General features: G+C 37.1%; 1 protein-coding gene across 3 annotated transcripts in view; it reads left to right on the top strand.

The window, feature by feature from the left end:
• The window catches only part of Orc5 (origin recognition complex subunit 5), a 48,445-nt gene extending 42,620 nt beyond the window's left edge, over positions 1-5,825 (top strand). For all 3 annotated transcript variants that reach the window (XM_090332940.1, XM_090332939.1, XM_090332941.1), the window contains exon 14: positions 4,554-5,825. In XM_090332940.1, coding sequence (XP_090189066.1) covers positions 4,554-4,599 — 46 coding nt within the window. In that variant the 3' untranslated portion in view covers positions 4,600-5,825. The remainder of the gene's footprint in view (positions 1-4,553) is intronic.
• Positions 5,826-19,506: the final 13,681 nt, after the last annotated feature.

Raw genomic sequence — 19,506 nt, 5'->3', positions numbered from 1 at the left:
ATGTTTGTGAAGCAATGCACCTTCTATCTGGTGAATATACTGTAACCCTTCTATTAATTACAATAAAAAATATATGGAAAAAAGTCAATCTCCTATTTAAATGTGTTTTGTACTTCCAATAACTCTTGGACCTACAAGTCCCAATTAATGTGCCTCCTGCTCTTATCCCCAACACACTTAGCACACACCATTTCTTCTCCATGTGTGCACTTGAACCATTCTACCTTTCCCAGTTTTTCATGTTAACCAGCTAGCTTCCCATCTTTACACATGCCTCATTTTCCTACTTCTCTCCATCATCTAGCTAACAGCTGTGTAGCCTTCAGATTTCAGTTTAAATGTTTCCAAGTCAAGATTAAGTAGAAAGAAGTTCCAAGAGAGTTTTCATAAGCAAGATGGGTAGGCCTGCTTCCATATACCTGTGGCACAGGATGGGGGACAAGACACAGCACTGTCTAAAATTGAAATCAGTAGCTGATTGTTTAGTCTTACAACAAAACAAATTGCAATGATGGAAAATGTCTTAAAGGATAAAACTAAAATACTTATGCTATATGCTTAAGTGGACAAAGCAGTTACATATAAAGTTGTATACACAAGAAAACCTAAGGGAAGACAATAATGGTTAGAAGTCAAATGCTGCCAAGAAGTTGAACAGAGTCCTCTTGTTTAATGATACAGCAGTCATTTGTAATGTTACCAGAACACTTTGTGGTACGATGGAATAGAAGCCAAAATGTAAAGATTTGAACATAATCAAAAACTGATAGGGAAAACCATGTAAAGGAGAGTTAATGGTATAGAACATGAGAGTTATTATCTAGGCATGGAATTTAGAACATGAAATGAAAGAGTCCTGGATGAGATGCATTGGGTAAACACATATTTTCTTTCTCTTGCATTATAACAAGAGAGAAAAATATTTCAGAGGAACTGAGGACAAAGACTTATGGGCAAAAAGTTGAGGGACTTCTGATCTGATGGTACCTGTTTTCCCAGTGAAGGAGGAGGTAAAATCATGCCTGGCGGCAGGCACAGTATAAGGAAATATGGGATGTTTAAAATAGCCGCCCCAGGGAATGGAAGGAAATGCTGGGAGGGTTGAAGTTCTTGACCTTGAATTTACAGTGGCACCAATCTGTGAGACTTGTGATCTTTTCCTGCAGCATTCCATATGCTAGATACTAGGGCAGCAAAGAATTGTAATTGAAACCACATAATATTGGGGTTTTGCCAGATGAGTTCAGTGAATGCTAGCAAGTGAGCACTTGAAGTGATAAACCATGGAGAGTAAACTGGACAGGGAGGAAGTACAGCCAGTCAGGGGCTAATAGTTCTGTGTCTGGCACAATTTTAAATACTCTGTCATGATTTGTGAATTAATTGTCCTAAGGTATTCCAGATAGCTTAGATGGAATATTGGGAATAGAAGGTAGAATGTCTGAATTGATATTTTTAAAGGTCCAACATTTCATTCTCATGGGAGAGAATGAAGACAAATGTGGGTGGAGTTATACTAAGCTAATATAGGTCTTAGGATGTAAAAGAAAGACAGAACTGAATGTTGCATTGTTCATTGATTAAGAAGTAATAAGGTGGGTAGGGGGTGATGAGTGAAATGTTCTGATTCTCAGAAGCACAGAATTTTTTTTGCACAAGGACATCTACCCCAACTGGCAGAACATGTCTGGTAGCACAGTTGACTGGCTAAATCCTCCAGGGGTCCCAAGTTTCAGTTAGGCCCAGGAGAAAAGGAGAATTTATTGACAAAATAGAGAATATAGACAACTTTGTTGGTTTGAACAGAATGGAAGTAGAGAATGTGGAATAGAGTATGGAGAAGACAGAAGACTGGAAAGCTTGTACAATGCTGTTCTCAGAATGTTCTTAATGTGAATGAAAGGTGCATGCTCATGATTGCCTTTCCTCCATAGTCAGCAAGAAGTCAGTACAAGACACCTTACAGCTACAGGTTAATACAATTGCAAGTAGTCAGAAGAAACCAACTTTTAAGAAAACCTGAAGTCCACAGAAATAAAAAGAAATGAAATAGTAACTTGTGAGAGGAAAAAAAATAGTTCAGTGTAGAATATTGATAAAGTAAAATAAAAGGATATAAATAAAATTATATCCTAAATACGTCATACCATTTGCTTATATTATTCTAAATTCTTTTTTTATTATCTTTAAGTAGTTGTACAAAGAAGATGCCTTTTAACAAAGCACTTTATGAAAACAAATATATCTTGACCAGTGTCACTCCTTTTCTTAACTTGTATTAACCTAAATTCTTTTGCCACATCCTAGTTCTGTTTTATTTTTCAGATAGGGCTTAGTTTTTCACCCAGAGCTAGACTCAAACCTGTATCTTCCTACTTATGTCTCCTGTGTAGCTAGGATTACAGTTATGAGTCATTATGCCCAGATTGTTTACTGAAATGTGTCTTACTAACTTTTTTGCCTAAGCTATCCTCAAATTACAATTTCCCTAATCTATGCCTCCTCAGTAGCTGGGATTCTAGGCATTCACCACCATGCCTGACCATATCCTGTTCCTTTCTAGATGCTTGCTGTAGGTAATAACTGATTTGAGTTCCTTGGGAGATAGTATCTACTTTGAAATCCTAAAATTTATGTGAGTCTAATGTGCACCTGAAGCAAGAGTACTGGTAGATCGCACCTATAATCTTAGGTACTTAGTAGCTTGAGATTTAAAGTGTGTTGTTTTTCCTTTGAAAAGTTAACCTTTGAATCACATTTTTGTACTTGTGTTTATTCTATCGAATTCTGAAATTCAGGTTGTTTGAAAGAATATATGGCAGGATCAGTTAGCAAGTTACATATCCATATAGGTGAGTGAGAGAAGGAAGTAAATACCGTCTGAAAATCTTGCTGCTTGACTCAGTTTGCTCAAGGATTTCTCAGTGACAAAGCACAAAGTCTTATGAATGTGTATATATGTTGATTAGTGATTGTAATTCTACTTACCTTTTTAAAAATAATGTAGGTCTAGCATCATATTGGTCATTTTATATGGCTATATAATATTCTGTAATTGAATTATACCCTATAATCTAGGAATCCTCTAATATAGGAATTTAAATTATTTTCCTCTTAGCTTCTTCTGAATTTTTTGTTTTCACTCAGGGTAAAATGGAAAGCAAAAATAAAACAAACAAAAAAGCCCAACAGTCTCTTTTACCTTGTCATTTGATATTTGTAATCTTAAGACCCAAAAGTTATTGTAAGGAAGTATGCAAATTCCAGTTGCCTTTTTGTTCTCAATAATCAAAACTACCCTACTGTTTCTGTTTGCTTTCAGAGTCCTCTGAAAAAGCATCTTTTCCACTAATGCCATGATTTTTAAAAATTATTTTATAGATACCTTGTTATCAGTAAATTTTGGGATTTAAGACTTGAATAAAACAAAAAATAGTAATTTAGTAACCATAATTATGAATGAGGTAAAAATGTTAACTTATGTATCTGTCTTTTACTATTGTGCATGGTAACAGGACTGTTTTGGCAGTGGTTTTACGTCATTTAGAAAGGTTTAGTATTCTGTAGAGATAGCTTTGTTATAATGTAGTTGTTGTCTTCTGTAAGGTACCACAATAGCTATAGCATCACTTGAGCTATTTTTAAATGTTTTTATAAGCAGTATCTGTGGATGGTATGTCAGTCATTTGCTTAGAAACTTTCATAGAATGTATACTGCAGAGTGATAGACAAAAAAATTAATTGGTTATGGTTTAATAAATAAGAGCATGCAATTAGAGATCTTTAAAAGGCTGTTCTCACTTGGATGATTAGTTTTGTAGAATTGAATACTTAAAGCTTTAATTTTATACTTATTGCTCGATCATTATATCTAATTATTTTGACCATTTATTCAAATAATAAACCTCCAAGTCTGAATATTTATAGTGAAGAATGAGTTCGGTGAAAAGAAAATAATTACATGTTTCTTTCCCTCAGCTATTTTACTCTGCCTGCCATCAGAGTACAAAAATATACATCTACATCGTCTGTTGTATCATATTTTTGGATCATACAGATTTAGTTACAATACACACAGGTCAGCCGCTGTTAAAAGACTGAAAAGAATAAAACTGCAAATGAGGACAGATGAGCTGTACATTTATGTAAAGATATAACAGGTGTTTTGGAAGAGAAACACTGTTCAGAAGCACGGAATATTTAAATACTTTTGCATCTCTAATTACTTTATTCCTATTATTAGACAAAAAGAGAATAGCTTTCAAGTGAAATCTAAACTTCTGTAATGTAATTGAAATGCAGAATTTTGAATGGCTCTTTTTTCTTTTCTCTTTTTTTTTCTTTTTTTAAAGAAAAGTAAACTTTATGCCTGACAAAACAAAACAAAAAATTTACATTCTAATAACATTTTAAAAATAGTGTTCATTTGATAATATTATAAGATTATTTAGCATTCGTTGTGAACTAATTTTGCATGTGTTTTTCACAATCATAAGCAAACTGAACAATCCAGAGATGAACATGCTAACATAGTATCTGTTTTTTGTTTATAGGACAGTGAACTTTGACATAATAAAATACTTGTATGATTTCTTGTGAAAACAAGCTTCAAAACCATATGGACATTGTGACAATGACTAAGCCAAGCTGTGTTCATCCAACTCCTTCGCTGGCCAGGGAGAGGAGTTCTTTGGCTCTCTTGGATTTGTCCAAACAGGTGCTGGCCCAGCATGGAATCTGATGAGAATATTCTGATTGGTCTGGGTGGATGTGAGCAGAAGACTATTTACTAGGGACCCTGGAGTATTTGGAAGCAATGTGTTAATTATAAACAGCAGGGTTTGAGCACAATCTGTTCTACTCTTAATGATGTTATCTTAACACTGAAATTGCCTGAAACCCATTTACTTAGGACTACAGTTTGCTCTATGAACTATCCCCTGCGCTTTGAACGTGCCAGCAGCCCTTGTTTATATGCCCAGTCTTTTCACTTCCTCTCCATAGGAGCCTCTAGGGTTGCTTGCCAAAGCAGATTTCCTAAGGCCATTATTTTAAAAGATCATAGTTGCAAAATATATTAAAAAAATTTTTTAACCTAAACATGTATGCTTCTCCCTAATTTTCTTAAACGACACATCTGTTTAGACCAACTTTCCATCTCTAAGCCTACTTGTTAACGTCACTGTTCTCTATATAAGGTCAATGTGACCACTCTCTTATAAATTAACCACCCAGCCTAGCTTATTTTTTTGTTGTTGTTATTCATTATTAATTTTATTTATTTCATTAGTTTTATTAGGGTGATATACAGAGGGATTACAGCTACATAAGTCAGATAGAGAGTACATTTTTTTTGGTATGTCTCTTCCCTTGTTTTCCCCCAGTTTTCCCTTCTGATTCCCTTCTACCACAAGTTCATTTTCAACACAAGTTCATTTTCAGCACAACCCGTCCAATTCCCTTCTACCACAAGTTCATTTTCAACATAGTATCTAGTCTTTCTGGTGCATTTGTTTGCCCTCTCTCCCACCATTTCCCCTCCCTAGGGTCTTTGAGACTGTTCTAGATTTCTGGAGCAATGAGGTCCCAGCTTCACTATGTACTATATCCTAGGAAGAAGTGATTCTCAGCAGGAGCATTGCTTCATTTCAGTGGGCCATGGTATTCAAAACAATAATCTCCGAGCTAGGAGAGTACAGTGCTCCCCATTTCATTGTATTTAGCTCATTGAGAAGATAGAGTTAGAAAATCCACATAGAAAAATAAAAGACTTTTTGAGTTTAAACTGAGCCTTCCAAATCTAATGCATTATATACTTTTTACTAGGATTTATGCTTATGTTTATGCTTGTGTTTGATTTTATACTTGTAGTTGACTATTTAGTCTTGTGCTGAAAATTGCAAGGCTGTCACCCAAATTCTTATACCTTAGTCCTTGGGTTATGTGCTTCCATTTTTCCTTCCATACACTAGTGTGTCCTGTATCATAGGGAAGTTAGCTTTCATTTGGTTCCACTATCAGCTGGATCTCTCGTGTTCATATCTCTCTCTCTCTCTCTCTCTCTCTCTCTCTCTCTCTCTCTCTCTCTCTCTCTCTCTCCCCCCCCCTCTTTCCCTCTCTCTCTCCCCCTCTCTCTCCCTCTTTCTCTCTTTTTTTCATACATTTTTTATTATAATTAATATGAGGGTTACATTATATTCACCAGATAGAAGGTGCATTAATTCATATACATTGATACCCTTTCTCATGTCTTGGTCCCCATTTCCCTACCCCCTACCCCCACCCCTCATCTTGTTTTCCCCCCTTCCCTATCCAATTTCAAATAACCAAATACAAATATATCAGATAACAAAGATACCGTAACAATATGAGATAACCAAGGGATAGCAAAAGAGATGAGAGATAACATAGTACATTAAGGACAACAATCACTCATTATATCAGCCTAGCTTATTTTTTTCAGCATTCGATTTCCCCTTTTTTTTCTCTTTTTTTCCCTTCCTTCTTCTTTCCCCCGCCTCCCCTGTTCTCCCTTTCCCTCTTCTTCCTCCTCTTTCCAGTTTTAAATCATTGACCTTACAATTTCCGTAATAAAACCTGCTTATTAGATCAGTTGTATACCTTGGTTCTGATTTTCTTCTCTTTTCATAGTTTTAAAGAGGTTTTCTGTTAGCATTTGAATGCTTGAAAAATGAGCAGATTGAAGATGCTTAGATTCTTGTTTAATTTTCAGTAGCATTACTTTCATTCTTTTTGTGAAGGAAAAATTCTCCCAGAAAGCACTTCTAGATAGGAAACCTTTTTACTTAGTGATTGTCTGACACTAACAGTTTTAAAGAAAACAGGTCTTTTTAATTTTCTATTTGCTTTTATTTAGAGCTAATGACTAAGGAGAAAAAGAATGGCATTTGACTACTGACATAAGACAGTAAAGGAAAGCTTCCTAGCCCAGAGGATGGCATTACAATTAATAGGAATGCATCCTCATTCTTAAGTCTCCTTTTCCACAGAGAGTGGTAAGTTCTATGTGTTACAGGATACTGAGGAAAGCCAGGACAGGTCAAAGCCACATATGGTACAGATTGAGAATAGATTTCTTCACATAGAAATCCATGTTGTAGAAATCCAAAGTAGAAATCTCATTTGGGTGTCTGATTCACAGGAAGAGCATTGCCACTTGAGATGGATCTTTTCAGCTTCTCATAGTTTGCTATACGGATGTATATCTGCTGCATAGGCTATGGACCAATCTGAATTTTGAGGGAGAAATTCTGGGTATTAAAGGTAAGGAGTTGGAGATAAAAGTTCCTCCTCATCATTTGCTGGTCATCTGTATCCTGTATCCTGACCCACCCCATGCCATGTTGCCTGCCCCAGGTGTGGCTTTCTTGTAGGGTACCTTGTATCTACATTTTTTTTTACCCTGACTGAACATTGAGAAGTTTGCTGTTTTGTAATTTACTCTCTAACTGTTTCCTAAATGACTCACTAATTTGATTAATTCATTTAAATGAATATTCACAGAACTTAATGTGTATATTAACATTTTAATAAGGGTCATCTGCAAATGGAATTCCTTAATTAGAAAATATGTAAACCTCTAATTACAGGAAGAAATCTAATGATGAGAATTATGCTGTCAGATAGGGCAGATATTTTGTTAATACCAGAGGCACTTAAATTCAGTACTCTACCTAGACCTCATGATGATTTGGGCTAAAGAAGATGAAAGCTATTAAACTCTGGATTTTTAGATTATTTATATGTAGACTTCTTTCAGTTACCATGAGCCAGGTATACAAAAGACTTTACTCCTGCTTCCTTCTTACTTAAAGTTCATTTCCAGTCTTGAGAAACAATTGTTTTTCAACAGCTCTGAAAGGAACTTTGATCCACTGAGCATTGTCTTAAAAGTCACAACAGGATGAAGTCTCGATATTAGTACAGCAGTTAAGATTGGGTTCTAGAGTCACACTACCTTATAGGTCAAGTATCAGCTATATCACTATTGGCTCTGTGACAATATACTTGTTGTATGACCTCTCTGTGCCTCTGTGTTCTCAGCTGTTGCTATGAAGTATCCTCTGCAGTGTGTTAAAGACTTGAACCCCATGTTGGGGGTGATGGAACCATTTGAAGATAGAATATAGGGGAGGTAGTTAGATCACTGAGTGTGTACCTCTTAAAGTGAATATTGGAGCCTCAACCCATTTTTCTTTGCTTTCTGGCTGCAGTTAGGTAAGCAGCCTCTTTTCCTATCCACTCACTGATCCAGTTCCCGAAGAGCAGGTCCAATCCATCATATAATAATCTACACCAAACTTGGCCAAAAGAAATCTTTAAACCAATTGTTTCTGTTATTTTGTTGTAGTAATGCAAAACTGGCTGATAAAACCTGTACACCATAGAGGAGAATTTGCCACATAGAATTTATGGTATTAGGTAAGTTGATATATCTAAAGCAGTATATCTCAGATGGGGGCAGTTTTTTCTGCTCAAATACTTTTAGCGATTTTTGGAAACACTGGTTGTTACTACCACGCAGAGGATGGGAAGGGTTGAGGCCAGAGAAGCTGTTAAATACACTAAAATACATATCCCATGATAAAATTATCCAGTCTAAAATGTGTCCATGGAACCAAAATTGAGAAACCTCAGTACAGATAAGGTACCTAGCACATAATAAGCATTCAGTTAGCTATTGTCATAAAGTGTGTATTTATGGCCTAGAAAAGAGTACTTCACCTACAGAAATTATTTCTATTACATAATTGTACAAAGGGTTTACAATTTTGTAAGCCAAGTTATGAGTTTAATGCTTCTTGGTCAATGTCACCTTTTTGTTCTCCCACCCTCTTCCCCTACTGTTAAATTAGGTGGTTCTTTTTTTACATAATGTGCATTGACTGTTACGTCTGCATTTGCTCACCCTCCTTCCATTCCTTCTTACTTAAAATTTAGAGTCATGGGCCAAGAGTTTGGACTAGTGGTAGAGTGCTAGCCTAGCATGCATTAAGAACTGGGTTTGATTCCTGTACCACATACATAGAAAAAGCCAGAAGTGGTGCTGAGGCTGAAGTGGTTGAGCTCTAGCCTTGAGAAAGTCCAAGGACTGTGCTCAGGCCCCAAGCTTATGTCCCAGGACAGGCAAAAAAAAAAAGCCAATCACGTAGTCACAATACTGTATATTTTTGTTTTCATAATTAAAGGGTTGTTTACTATGTTCTAATTCATTTTCAGGCTTTATTTACTTTTCATCCTGCGATATAGTGAAGGCAGAGCAGTGACTGAATCAGAGAGCAAGTGCTCCCCTACTTGCATTGTTTACCCTCAAGGTGTGATAACTAAAAATTAGTGGTATAGCTCCAGTGGACTTGAGTCAACAAAACAATAGTTAATGAAGTTAATATTTTCCACAGCATAGAAAACAGTCAGAAACCTAGCTCATTCCTTACCAATTTAAGTGTTATGCAAAGTAGCAGAAAAAAAAACAAAGAATAATGTACTTAATACAGAGTACTCGGTAAAGCTCAAAAGCAGTAAATGAAATACAGAAATTTGCATGTGTGCAGTCAGGGCTGAAAAAGTGCCTTCCTTTGCTACCTGAAGACTCACAATATCATGCATTTCATGCCTTTTGCCATAAGCAGAGATTTGGATTGGAGGTAATTAGACCAGAAGTTGATATTATTCAGCTTCATCTCCTATATTTTGAAAGCTTCATCTACAACGTATGATTGTCTATCACATGTGAATAATTTAGATAATTTTGCATGTAATTTCAGGCTGCTGACACAATTTGCTTTCAAAAATGCTTAGTAGAGCTCAAATCTTTCCTATCAAGATAGCAACATTTCACTCAAATTTGCTGTTAAATGCCTTGAATACACAGTTAATGCTCATTTTCCAGCAGTAACACACATTCATGAGACAGTATGAGAAGTAGAAATTTGGTAGAGCAGAGAAAATTATAATCAATTCATTCATTTAACTGCATGTTGATGCAAAGTAATGATGGGACTTTTAGAAGGCATCCCAACTGTTTGAGTAAATAGTCAGAGCTTTGGCATGATGGAAAGAGCCTGGGTTGTGAAAGCATTAAAGATTTGCTTGAGTTTTGGATAAACCACAATCCATTTCACTGATCTTTCACGGAGATGAAGGTCAGGTTTAATGGTTTTCATTAAAGCTTACACTATTCATTCCACACATACTAAGAACCAACTACCTGCTAGCCATTTTGTTACGTGCAGTAGGTATTACAGTGATCAAAGGAGACAGATTTCTGGCCTGCACAGAAATCTGGTGCTGTTATTGCAAACGTAAATATTGGTAATATCAAGATACAGGCCATCACTAATGAGTTAGATGTCTTAGTCCTTGAAGTAGTAGTAGCGAAGAAGAAACTATCTTTAGTAGATTAAAGAAAATATATAGAAGGTAGTTGTAACTTTCCCCTTCTGCTCCCAAAACACAGGACCTCTAGCTATAAGAAGTGTATGTGTTTAGAACACAGGGATTAAGGGTAGTGGTGGGACAGTGAGTAACTTGGTTTTGATTCTGTGTGAGTTGCGTGCTGGGAATGTTGAAAGGGGCCATTACTTGCTATTTTGAGAATAGATGTATGGACTCCCTAAAGGGATAGCAGATAGATTACAAGCTATTAAAGTAACATAGATGAGAAATAAGGGAAGTTTAGAAATGCATGTTTGCATTGGATGTGATAAGAAGTTGTCCAGGATTCTGATATAATTTGAAAGAATTTTGTGCAAGATTTGCTGAATAGTGAAAGAAGAAAGAATAACTGCAACTTTTTTTTTAATTTTAACCATCTGGATAATGTGTAAAGGGGTTATAGTTACATTTGTCAGGTAGTGGGTACATTACTTCTTGAACATTGATACCAGTGGAACTTGATGACCTTAACTGAGATGAGAGCTGCTTTAGTGGTTAGTGGAGTATACAGCAGGGGAGTAGATAGGGATGAAGTTAGAGATTTCTGTTAGGGGTCTATAATGATTTAATTGTATATTCCTGTTTAAACCTAATCACCAATGTGAGGGTTTTAAAACATGGACTCTTCCAGAAGTGTTTAAGTCATTATTCGTAGGAATAGATTAGAGAGCTTAAGGGGAGGAAGAAAAAAGCTAGGGGAGCTGTTCACGTTCACTGCACTGTGCCTTTCTCTTTTCTATGTGATCTGAGGACATAGCATGATCATCCCTTCTGCCTCATTGCCCTATGTCCCTTCTGCTATGTGAAGTCAGAATTCCTTCTGTCTGGTGAATACAACGAGTCCCTATCCTTTAAGAGAGAGGTTCATCACCAGCTATCAGACTTGCTGGCACATTGATCTAGAACTTCAGCTTCCAGAACTGTGAGAAAAATATTAATTTGTGATTACCAAGTCTCAGATATTTGTTGTAGCAGTTCAGATGGACTAGGAGTGTCTTATGCAGAGATGCTGGATAGAAGCAGCCACATCTGGAGTTGAGAGAAGAAGCATGGGTTGGAAATAGAAATGAAAATTATCACTATTGAAATGGATATTAAGTAAGGAAATAAAAAGGAAAGCAGGGAAGGAAGGAGAAAAGGGAAGAAGGGAGCATTTCTTAAGCCTATAATTTTAGAGATCACAGCATTTTCTCTCAGTAACTAATAGCACACATCAGTATAACCAGTATACATATACATATTATATAGATATTAGAAAAATATAATATGTAGAAGTTTATAGGACACTGCTTAATAGCTGCAGTGTGTACATTCTTTGGAATGCATAGATATTAGCCAATGTGCTCACAAACTGTGAAATATTACAATCTTATCATACGTGATAAGAATTAAACTGAAAACCTGAGACGCAATAATCAAAAAATAGAGCCAAAGCACTTTCCCACTCCCAGTTAGTTGTTCAGGCACTAATGAAAACCTTGTAAAGAATCTATAGATCACTGTAATGGGTGGGATTGAGATAGATAAAAGTGGCAACATTGATCAAGATTTGTAATACTCATAAGTTGACATGGAATTTTTAAAAGAGAAAAATCACAATGGAAATTAGAAAATATTTTAACCAGTTACAATCTAAGATAAGATGTAGAGTTGTTATTTTTGCTGAAATATGCTTAGAGAAAGATTTATATACTTAAATGCATACAACAAAAATATTTTTATTTCCATGATCTAGTCTTCTATCTCAAAAAGATAGAATAGCAGTTTAAGCCAAATAAATAAAAGACATAACAGAGAATAGAACTAATTTTTTAAAGTGAAAAATAGAGGTACATTAGCAGCAACCAAATGGGCTCTTTTAAGAGATTGAGATTGGTAAAGCCATAGCAAGACTCGTGCAGAAAGAAGAGAAGATACATAGATCAATAATATAAGAAAGAGGGAGACAGCGCTATAGACTGTGCATTAAAAAGGTGGTAAGTGCATCATAAACAACTTAATGCCAATAAAGCTGACAGCTTTAGATGAACTAAACAAACTTCTTAAAAATCATGGTCCAATGTTCATCCTCTGGTTTCCAGTACCCTGGCACTTAAGTGAACCTACACTGTGATTCCCAGAACTCCAACCACTGTGAAAGGTAGCAGGAAAGAGCAACTAAGTTCATCACTCCTAGGTGAAGATAGCATGTGAGAATCCTGGACTTTCAGACTCCCAGAGAACTCACTGGGGTCTCTAACTGAAGTTGTCCTCCAGAACAGAAGAAGACTAGATATATTGTTCCTAGAGGCTTGAGTGTCGCCCTGGGTGAAGAATGTTGCTTTTGGGTGAACCACACTGGAGTAATAAAAGATAGCCTGGTAGCTGTAAAGAGGAAACTAGATGAGCAATAAAAGGAGAGACAGGGGTCCCAAGGATGGTATGAGAGGTTGTACAACTGGTCTTCCCTGGGCAACTTCCCTAATCCTCAGCCATCATTGGTCCACTGGTGATTATTTTATTGTTACAGTTGATTGGCCCATGTGTAATTAATACAATGATGTCTTAGTAAAAAAAGGATCAGAGTTACAAAACTGATGATCCTACACACCCGGTATCACCCCATTTGTACTGAGGTAAATGAGTCAAGGATTTGAATAGGCTAAAAGAAAAGGGGGGAGTTAAGGGGAGCAGGGACTAGTGCCATCCTGAATGCCTAAGAGTTCTCCACCCCATTATGGAAGGTCAACAATGGTAAAGCAGCCCAGCCACCTTTGCCCTTCTAGGGAGGGGCAACCTTATCCCCACCCCCCATGAGAAGGGATATCCGCTTTGGGTGGGGGGGAGCCTGCTTTGTGTGGAGACCTGCCCAATTTGTGTGCCATCTCCAACTAAGGTGATAGGTAAATTCAAACACTAGACTGTAACCCTACTGGCTACCTGCATGTGGTGGAGCTGGCTGTGGCCCCTCTGTATATGTTACAATCCCATTGGCCACCTGTGTGGCCAGGTTCAACCACATGGGTTTTACCCTTAAAAACCCAGCATGAGAGCCGCTCGGGGTCACAGTGTCAGCTCCCAAGACTGCACTGTGTCCCTGGCCGGTAAGTTCACCACCTATTTTTTTTTTTTTTTGCCAGTCCTGTGCTTGAGTTCAGGGCTGAGCTCTGTCCTTGGACATTCTCAAGGCTAGAGCTCTACCACTTGAGCCTCAGCACCACTTCCAGCTTTTTTCTATGTGGTACCGAGGAATCAAACCTGGGTCTTTGTGCATGCTAGGCAAGCACTCTACCACTAGGCCAAACTCCCTGCCCCCAATTCACCTTTTTATATGAAATTTTAAAAAATACATGTGCTCCAATAATGGCTGAAGGATTCACCTTCATAAATCTTTCAACAAAGTACATTCCAAGATATAGCCTTGCCTTTGTATTTCACTAAAGAAAGAATGCCAATTTTACACAATCAACTGGGAAAAAAAAGTTATCTTTGTGTGTATATCCTGAAAACCTGAAAGATGGCACATGTAATATTACAACTAGTTACTGTTTCCATGTAGTAGTGATGGGAAAATGAAATATCATTTACACAGGCATGAAAGTGAACACCAGCATCAAAAGATGTATAATACCTCTACAATAAAAAAAATACAAAATGTATTTTATGTATTTTTAAGATCTAAATAAATATTTATGGATGATAGACACCATATAGCAGTTACCCTCACTCTGGTTTATCTAGTCTGTGCTGTCCCATTCAATGTTCTAATAGACTTTTAAAAATTGAAAAGATGACTCCAAAATTTATATGTAGGTCTGGAGATACAGCTCAGTGGTATAATATTTACCTAGCATTCTATAAGACAAGGGTTTGAACCCCAATATTGGACATGTATATACATGAATGCAAACATGCATACATACGCACACACATATACACAGATCTAGAGTTGATGAAACAATTTCAGTTTCAGGTTTTTTCTTTTGAGTCTAGGTCTTGCTGTGCAGCCCAGGCTGGCCTGGAACTTGAGATTTCCCTATCTTGCCTCTGCCTCTTGAGTGCAGGGATTACCAATGTTGACCACACAACACCTGGCTTGATAGACATTTAAAAAAAAAAACAAAAAAATTAAGAGTACTCCCAAAGCTTACTAGAAAGCTACAGTAATTAAGATAGTATTTCACTGATGGAGGCTAGAAAATAGTAGAGAGCCCCAAAACAAATGTACACATACACAGCTACCAGCTTGATGACAGAAACACTAGTGTGAATCAATAGGGAAAGCATGTTCTACTCTCTCTTACAGAAGTTAATAAATTAATGATAGGACTAAAATAAATGTACCTCAGTAGTTGACTGCTTTCCAAATGTGCATACTAGTTTTGGCCCCCAACAACTGCAAATGAGTGATATATATTAGACCGTGAGAAAAACAGAAAAATCAGTATTCTAGGAGAGGAAAGGAGGATTCATACCTTTATGATGATAGAGCAGGCAAAATTTTCTTCTTGCAAGAAATAACAAAGGAAAAGTGGTACTTTGAACAAAATTCAAATTTAATAAGTGCTACTTGTCATAGGTATATTAAGAGCTTGAAATACTCTGCCATAAGCCTGGAAGATCACTTTTATTGTTTTTGTTGTTGTTGTTTTGCCAGTCCTGGGTTTGAGCTCAGGGCCTGAGCACTGTCCTTGGACTTTCTCAAGGCTAGAGCTCTACCACTTGAACCTCAGCACCACTTCTGGCTTTTTTCTATGTATGTGGTACCAAGGAATCGAACCCAGGTCTTCGTGCATGCTAGGCAAGCACTCAACCACTAGGCCAAACTCCCGGCCCCTCATTTTTGTTTTTTATGTCTGATAACTAATAACCACAATATATACTGTCTATAATTAATAATAAAAAAAATCCAACAACCTAATTTTAAGTGGCTAAGAACTTGAGACACTCCACACAAAGACTGTCTACATGAAAAATTAGCATATGAAAAGACGCCCAGCATTATTATTCATGGAAAGCAAATCAAAACCACAATGAGAACACTTTCCAGAACAGCAAAAATTAAAATGCCACATGAAGTAAGGATATGTAGTAACTCACATAGTTTACTGGTAGACTATGTCAAAACTACTTTAGGAAACTGCTAAGCATGAGAGCCTGAATTCAAACTGGTATTGCAAGTACATGAGTAAATGGATAAGAATAATGATAGAACAGCATGATGGATCAATTGCAGCTTCTTAGGTTATGCTTAAAAGTTTTAATATGTTTGCTTACTGAAATATGGGTGGGGGAGTTGCTCGCTCCTATAATCCTAGTTACTCGAGACTGAAACTTGGTGGATCATGGTTCAAAGTGAACCCAGGCAAAGTCTGTGATGTTCTACCTCCAATTAGTAAAAAATGCTGAACAAGAAGTACGTCTCAACTGATAAGAGTGCCTGCTGTGAGTCAGAAAAGCCTGAGTTAAAGTTCTGGTACCAACAACATACCCAGTTTGTGTGTATTCGAATGTTTACAGATGCTTTATTCATAATGGCCAAAACTGAAAACAAATAGTAATCAATGGAATAACCTAAAAATGATGTGTTGTGCCAGATATGGTGGCATACAACTGTCATGGAAGCAGAGAGAGGAGTTTCAGTGAGATGACAACCCAGACAAAATCAGAGCCCTTCTCAAAATTAAGCCAGCCGTGGTGCACACACCTACAGCCCCGATAGGTGAATGTGGGAGAGTCAAGGTCCAAAGCTATCTTGCACACAGTTAGCTCGGGACCCTATTTGAAAAGCAAATAAAGAGGCAAAGGGGATCACAATAGCTATGCACATATGACCATGTACAATGAAGTGAATAGGGAAACGAGGTACTTCTTCATTGTTGTCTGTAATGTACTGTGTGAAGTTTTTGGTAGCCTCTGTTTTGCATATATGTTTATCTGAACTGAAGAGGAAAGACAAAATGGTGAGACAAAGAACAATGCAACAGCGACACAAAACAATGTATTGGAAACGAACTTTACAACTGGGGTTGGGGGGAGGGAAAGTGGAAGAAAAATGAGGGAGGAGGTAACTTTGACAAGAAATGTACTCATGTATGTAATTGTAACTTCTCTATATCATTTTGACAAAATCAAATTTAAAAAATAAGTTAACTGTAAATAAAAACCCAAAACAAACAAAAAGGCAAAATGTATCACAGCATGGCTCAAGGGGTACAGCACTTTCCTCCCAAGTACAAGGTCCCACGCTCCAATCCCAGTACAGGTAATAGGTAGGTAAGAGGCAAGTAAATAAAAATGAAAATGTTGTTCTTACAATTAAACACTGATTTTTTTTAAAGAAAACATGAATGAGTCAGAGACATGTTGAATGAAATAAACCTGACATAGGAACATGTAATCCTTGATCATCCATAAAAGGCTACTTTGATGTAAGTGGTGGGGGCATTATGACTGTAAGGGATTATAATAAAGCTTCTGGAGTAATAGCTTTTACATTGGTGTGTTTCCATTGGTGTAAATAAAATTCAACTGAGCAGTGCATTGTAACATGCATCCCATTGTACATGTTCTTCCCCCCCCCACCAGAGTTCATTAAAAAAAAAAAGAAAGAAACAGCAAATTAAACCTTACACATAGCATATCCCCGTGTGAGTCACAGCCTGGCTCGTGTTGTATCGCAGCTGCAGTTTTGGTGAGCCTAGTCCATCAGTGCATTTTCTATACTGGATTTTTTTTTTTTAACCAAACCGCATACATCCTTGAGAAAAATTTTGGAGTCTTAGTGGGAATGTAGATTCCACAGATACCAGTTTAAGATTTCTTCCTTTCCCTCATCAAATGCAGAGGCATATTTGCATTGTGCAATGTCCAAAGGGATCCCAAAGTGTTCATGGTGAGAGGCAGGAGTGTTTCTCATTCAAAACCTTGCTCAGAGAGTGAGTACCATCAAGGAAGTTAATAAATAGGGGAATACTGATATTAGGCAATACAGACACGTTTAAGGCAGGCCTGTGTCTTTCTGCCCCCTTGGAGAAATGCAAGGGTCGCAGTGAGGGGCTGCACCTGAAGCTTGTAACCTCAGTCAATCTCAGCTGAGCTTTCAGTCTTCTAGTAAGTTGTGAGCAGCTGGTAGGGACACTGTGGGGTTGTCATGGGAATCGGACTTTTAAATGCTGACAGCGAGGGGAAGAAATTGAATTGATCATAACATACTGCTTTAAAAATCTATGATTTATGATGCTGAGACCGTGTGGTGGACTTATTAAGAGCACAGCAAGAGTTGATTATTTCCAGAAGACCACAGCCTTACATTTGTAGATTCAAAAACTTCATACAATCATGTCTATATTAAAATAAAATCATCTAGAAAAGCCTCTCTGACACTAGTGCTTATAAATTAATACATTTGAAAGTGTATTGATTAAAATATTGTATCCATAAAAGGCAGTTCAACAGCAACATACTGAATGGTGAGGAAGGCTAAGGATCAGATTAGTACTCATGAATGACAGGCTTGTAAATATGCTTCTTAGGATAAATAGGGCATTCGTGGTTTATTGATAATCATTCTGGTTGATAAATCTGGTCAGTGTCAGTAAGATTGAACTACACATTGACAGGAAAGAATAATATCTACCAAGGTTTCAACAAATAATCCAAGTGAGCATTTAAAGCACAACAGGGTGGCATGGTGTTTCACATCTGTCATCCCAGCTACTCAGGAGGAAGAAGTGATAGAAGGGTCACTCTCCACAGCTAGCCTAGGCTAAAGCACAATGCCCTGTCAAATACCAACTAAAGCAGAAGGGGCTGAAGGCATGGCTCAAATGGTACTTGCCTAACAAGTACAAGGCCCTGATTTCAAATCCCAGCGCTGCCATAATAACAACAACAATAATAATAAAACAATAATGGCACCTGTGGAATGTCTCTAAATCTGACAATCATTTACTTTCATGATCATCTAACCACATCCATAACAAGTTCAAGAATATCACTTAAAGATGGTGTTTTTATAACCAAATCTTTGTTGAATGAAAGAAGCACAGGAAACTAACGTCAAAGCATGCCTACTGGTAGGGAACAGGTAACTATCTTCACCATTATTCAGTGACCACTAACCCTCTAATAAGGTTTCTTTGGCTGGGCCATTAAAGGCAGCTAATTAATCCAGGTGACTGGATTCCTTCAGGAATTTGGGTGAAGATGTGACTATATTTCAAGGACAGTTTTCCAGGATTTTGAAATGAGGACATTTATAGATTTTGTTTATACCCACAGAGACCTAACTAAAAAGTAGAGCCAGCAATTTCAGTGAAAAGTAAAGACTAATTTGGAAAATCCATATCTTCTTAGATGAGGAGAACAGAAAACTGTCTGACATTATCAAGTGATTTGAGGCCTCGTGTTTGTTATTTTATATCGTTGAAGACTTAAGTGGCTCCCTACAATACCCAATCATCTTCCGAATACAGTTGGTATCCTTGTAGGTAGAATCTGGGAATCATACCAAATTGGGTCTTTTGAAAGTCATCAGTTTATGAGTGGCAGCAGAAGCTGTGCCCATGGACGAAATACTACAAAAAGGAAAAAAGAAGAGAAGTTCAAGTTGGGCCACAAATGCCAAAGAAGAGAGTAAGTTTAAAGCTAGGCAGCTAGCTAGTCCTCTCTATAATTCCAGCATGTAGGAGGCTGAGATGGCACAATTTTGAGTTTGAAGTCAGCTAGCTACATATTGCAAGATGTGTGTGTGTGTGTGTGTGTGTGTGTAGAGAGAGAGAGTTTCAGTGGGGAAGAATATAAGCTCTATAAAATCACAAAGACAAAATAAAGCCCAAAGTCCAAAATGTATTTATTGAACCTCTTGATTAGGTTAGATGACTTGAATATTTTAGGTTGCATAAGACAAAAACTGCAATTATGTGAAGGATGAATTCCAGATAAAGGAATACATAGTAAATGTTGGTTTCACAGTCCAAATTCTTACCTCCAAAAGAAAAAAATAATTATGAGCCTACTTGTGTCATCCAAAGAAGCTGTGCCTTTTACTCCTAACCCATGGGTTGGCAA

The sequence above is a fragment of the Megascapheus bottae genome, chromosome 5 (assembly GCF_031878675.1).
Source record: "Megascapheus bottae isolate mThoBot1 chromosome 5, mThoBot2.hap1, whole genome shotgun sequence".
Lineage (NCBI taxonomy): Eukaryota > Metazoa > Chordata > Mammalia > Rodentia > Geomyidae > Megascapheus > Megascapheus bottae.
This window is presented reverse-complemented; position numbering and strand designations above follow the sequence as displayed.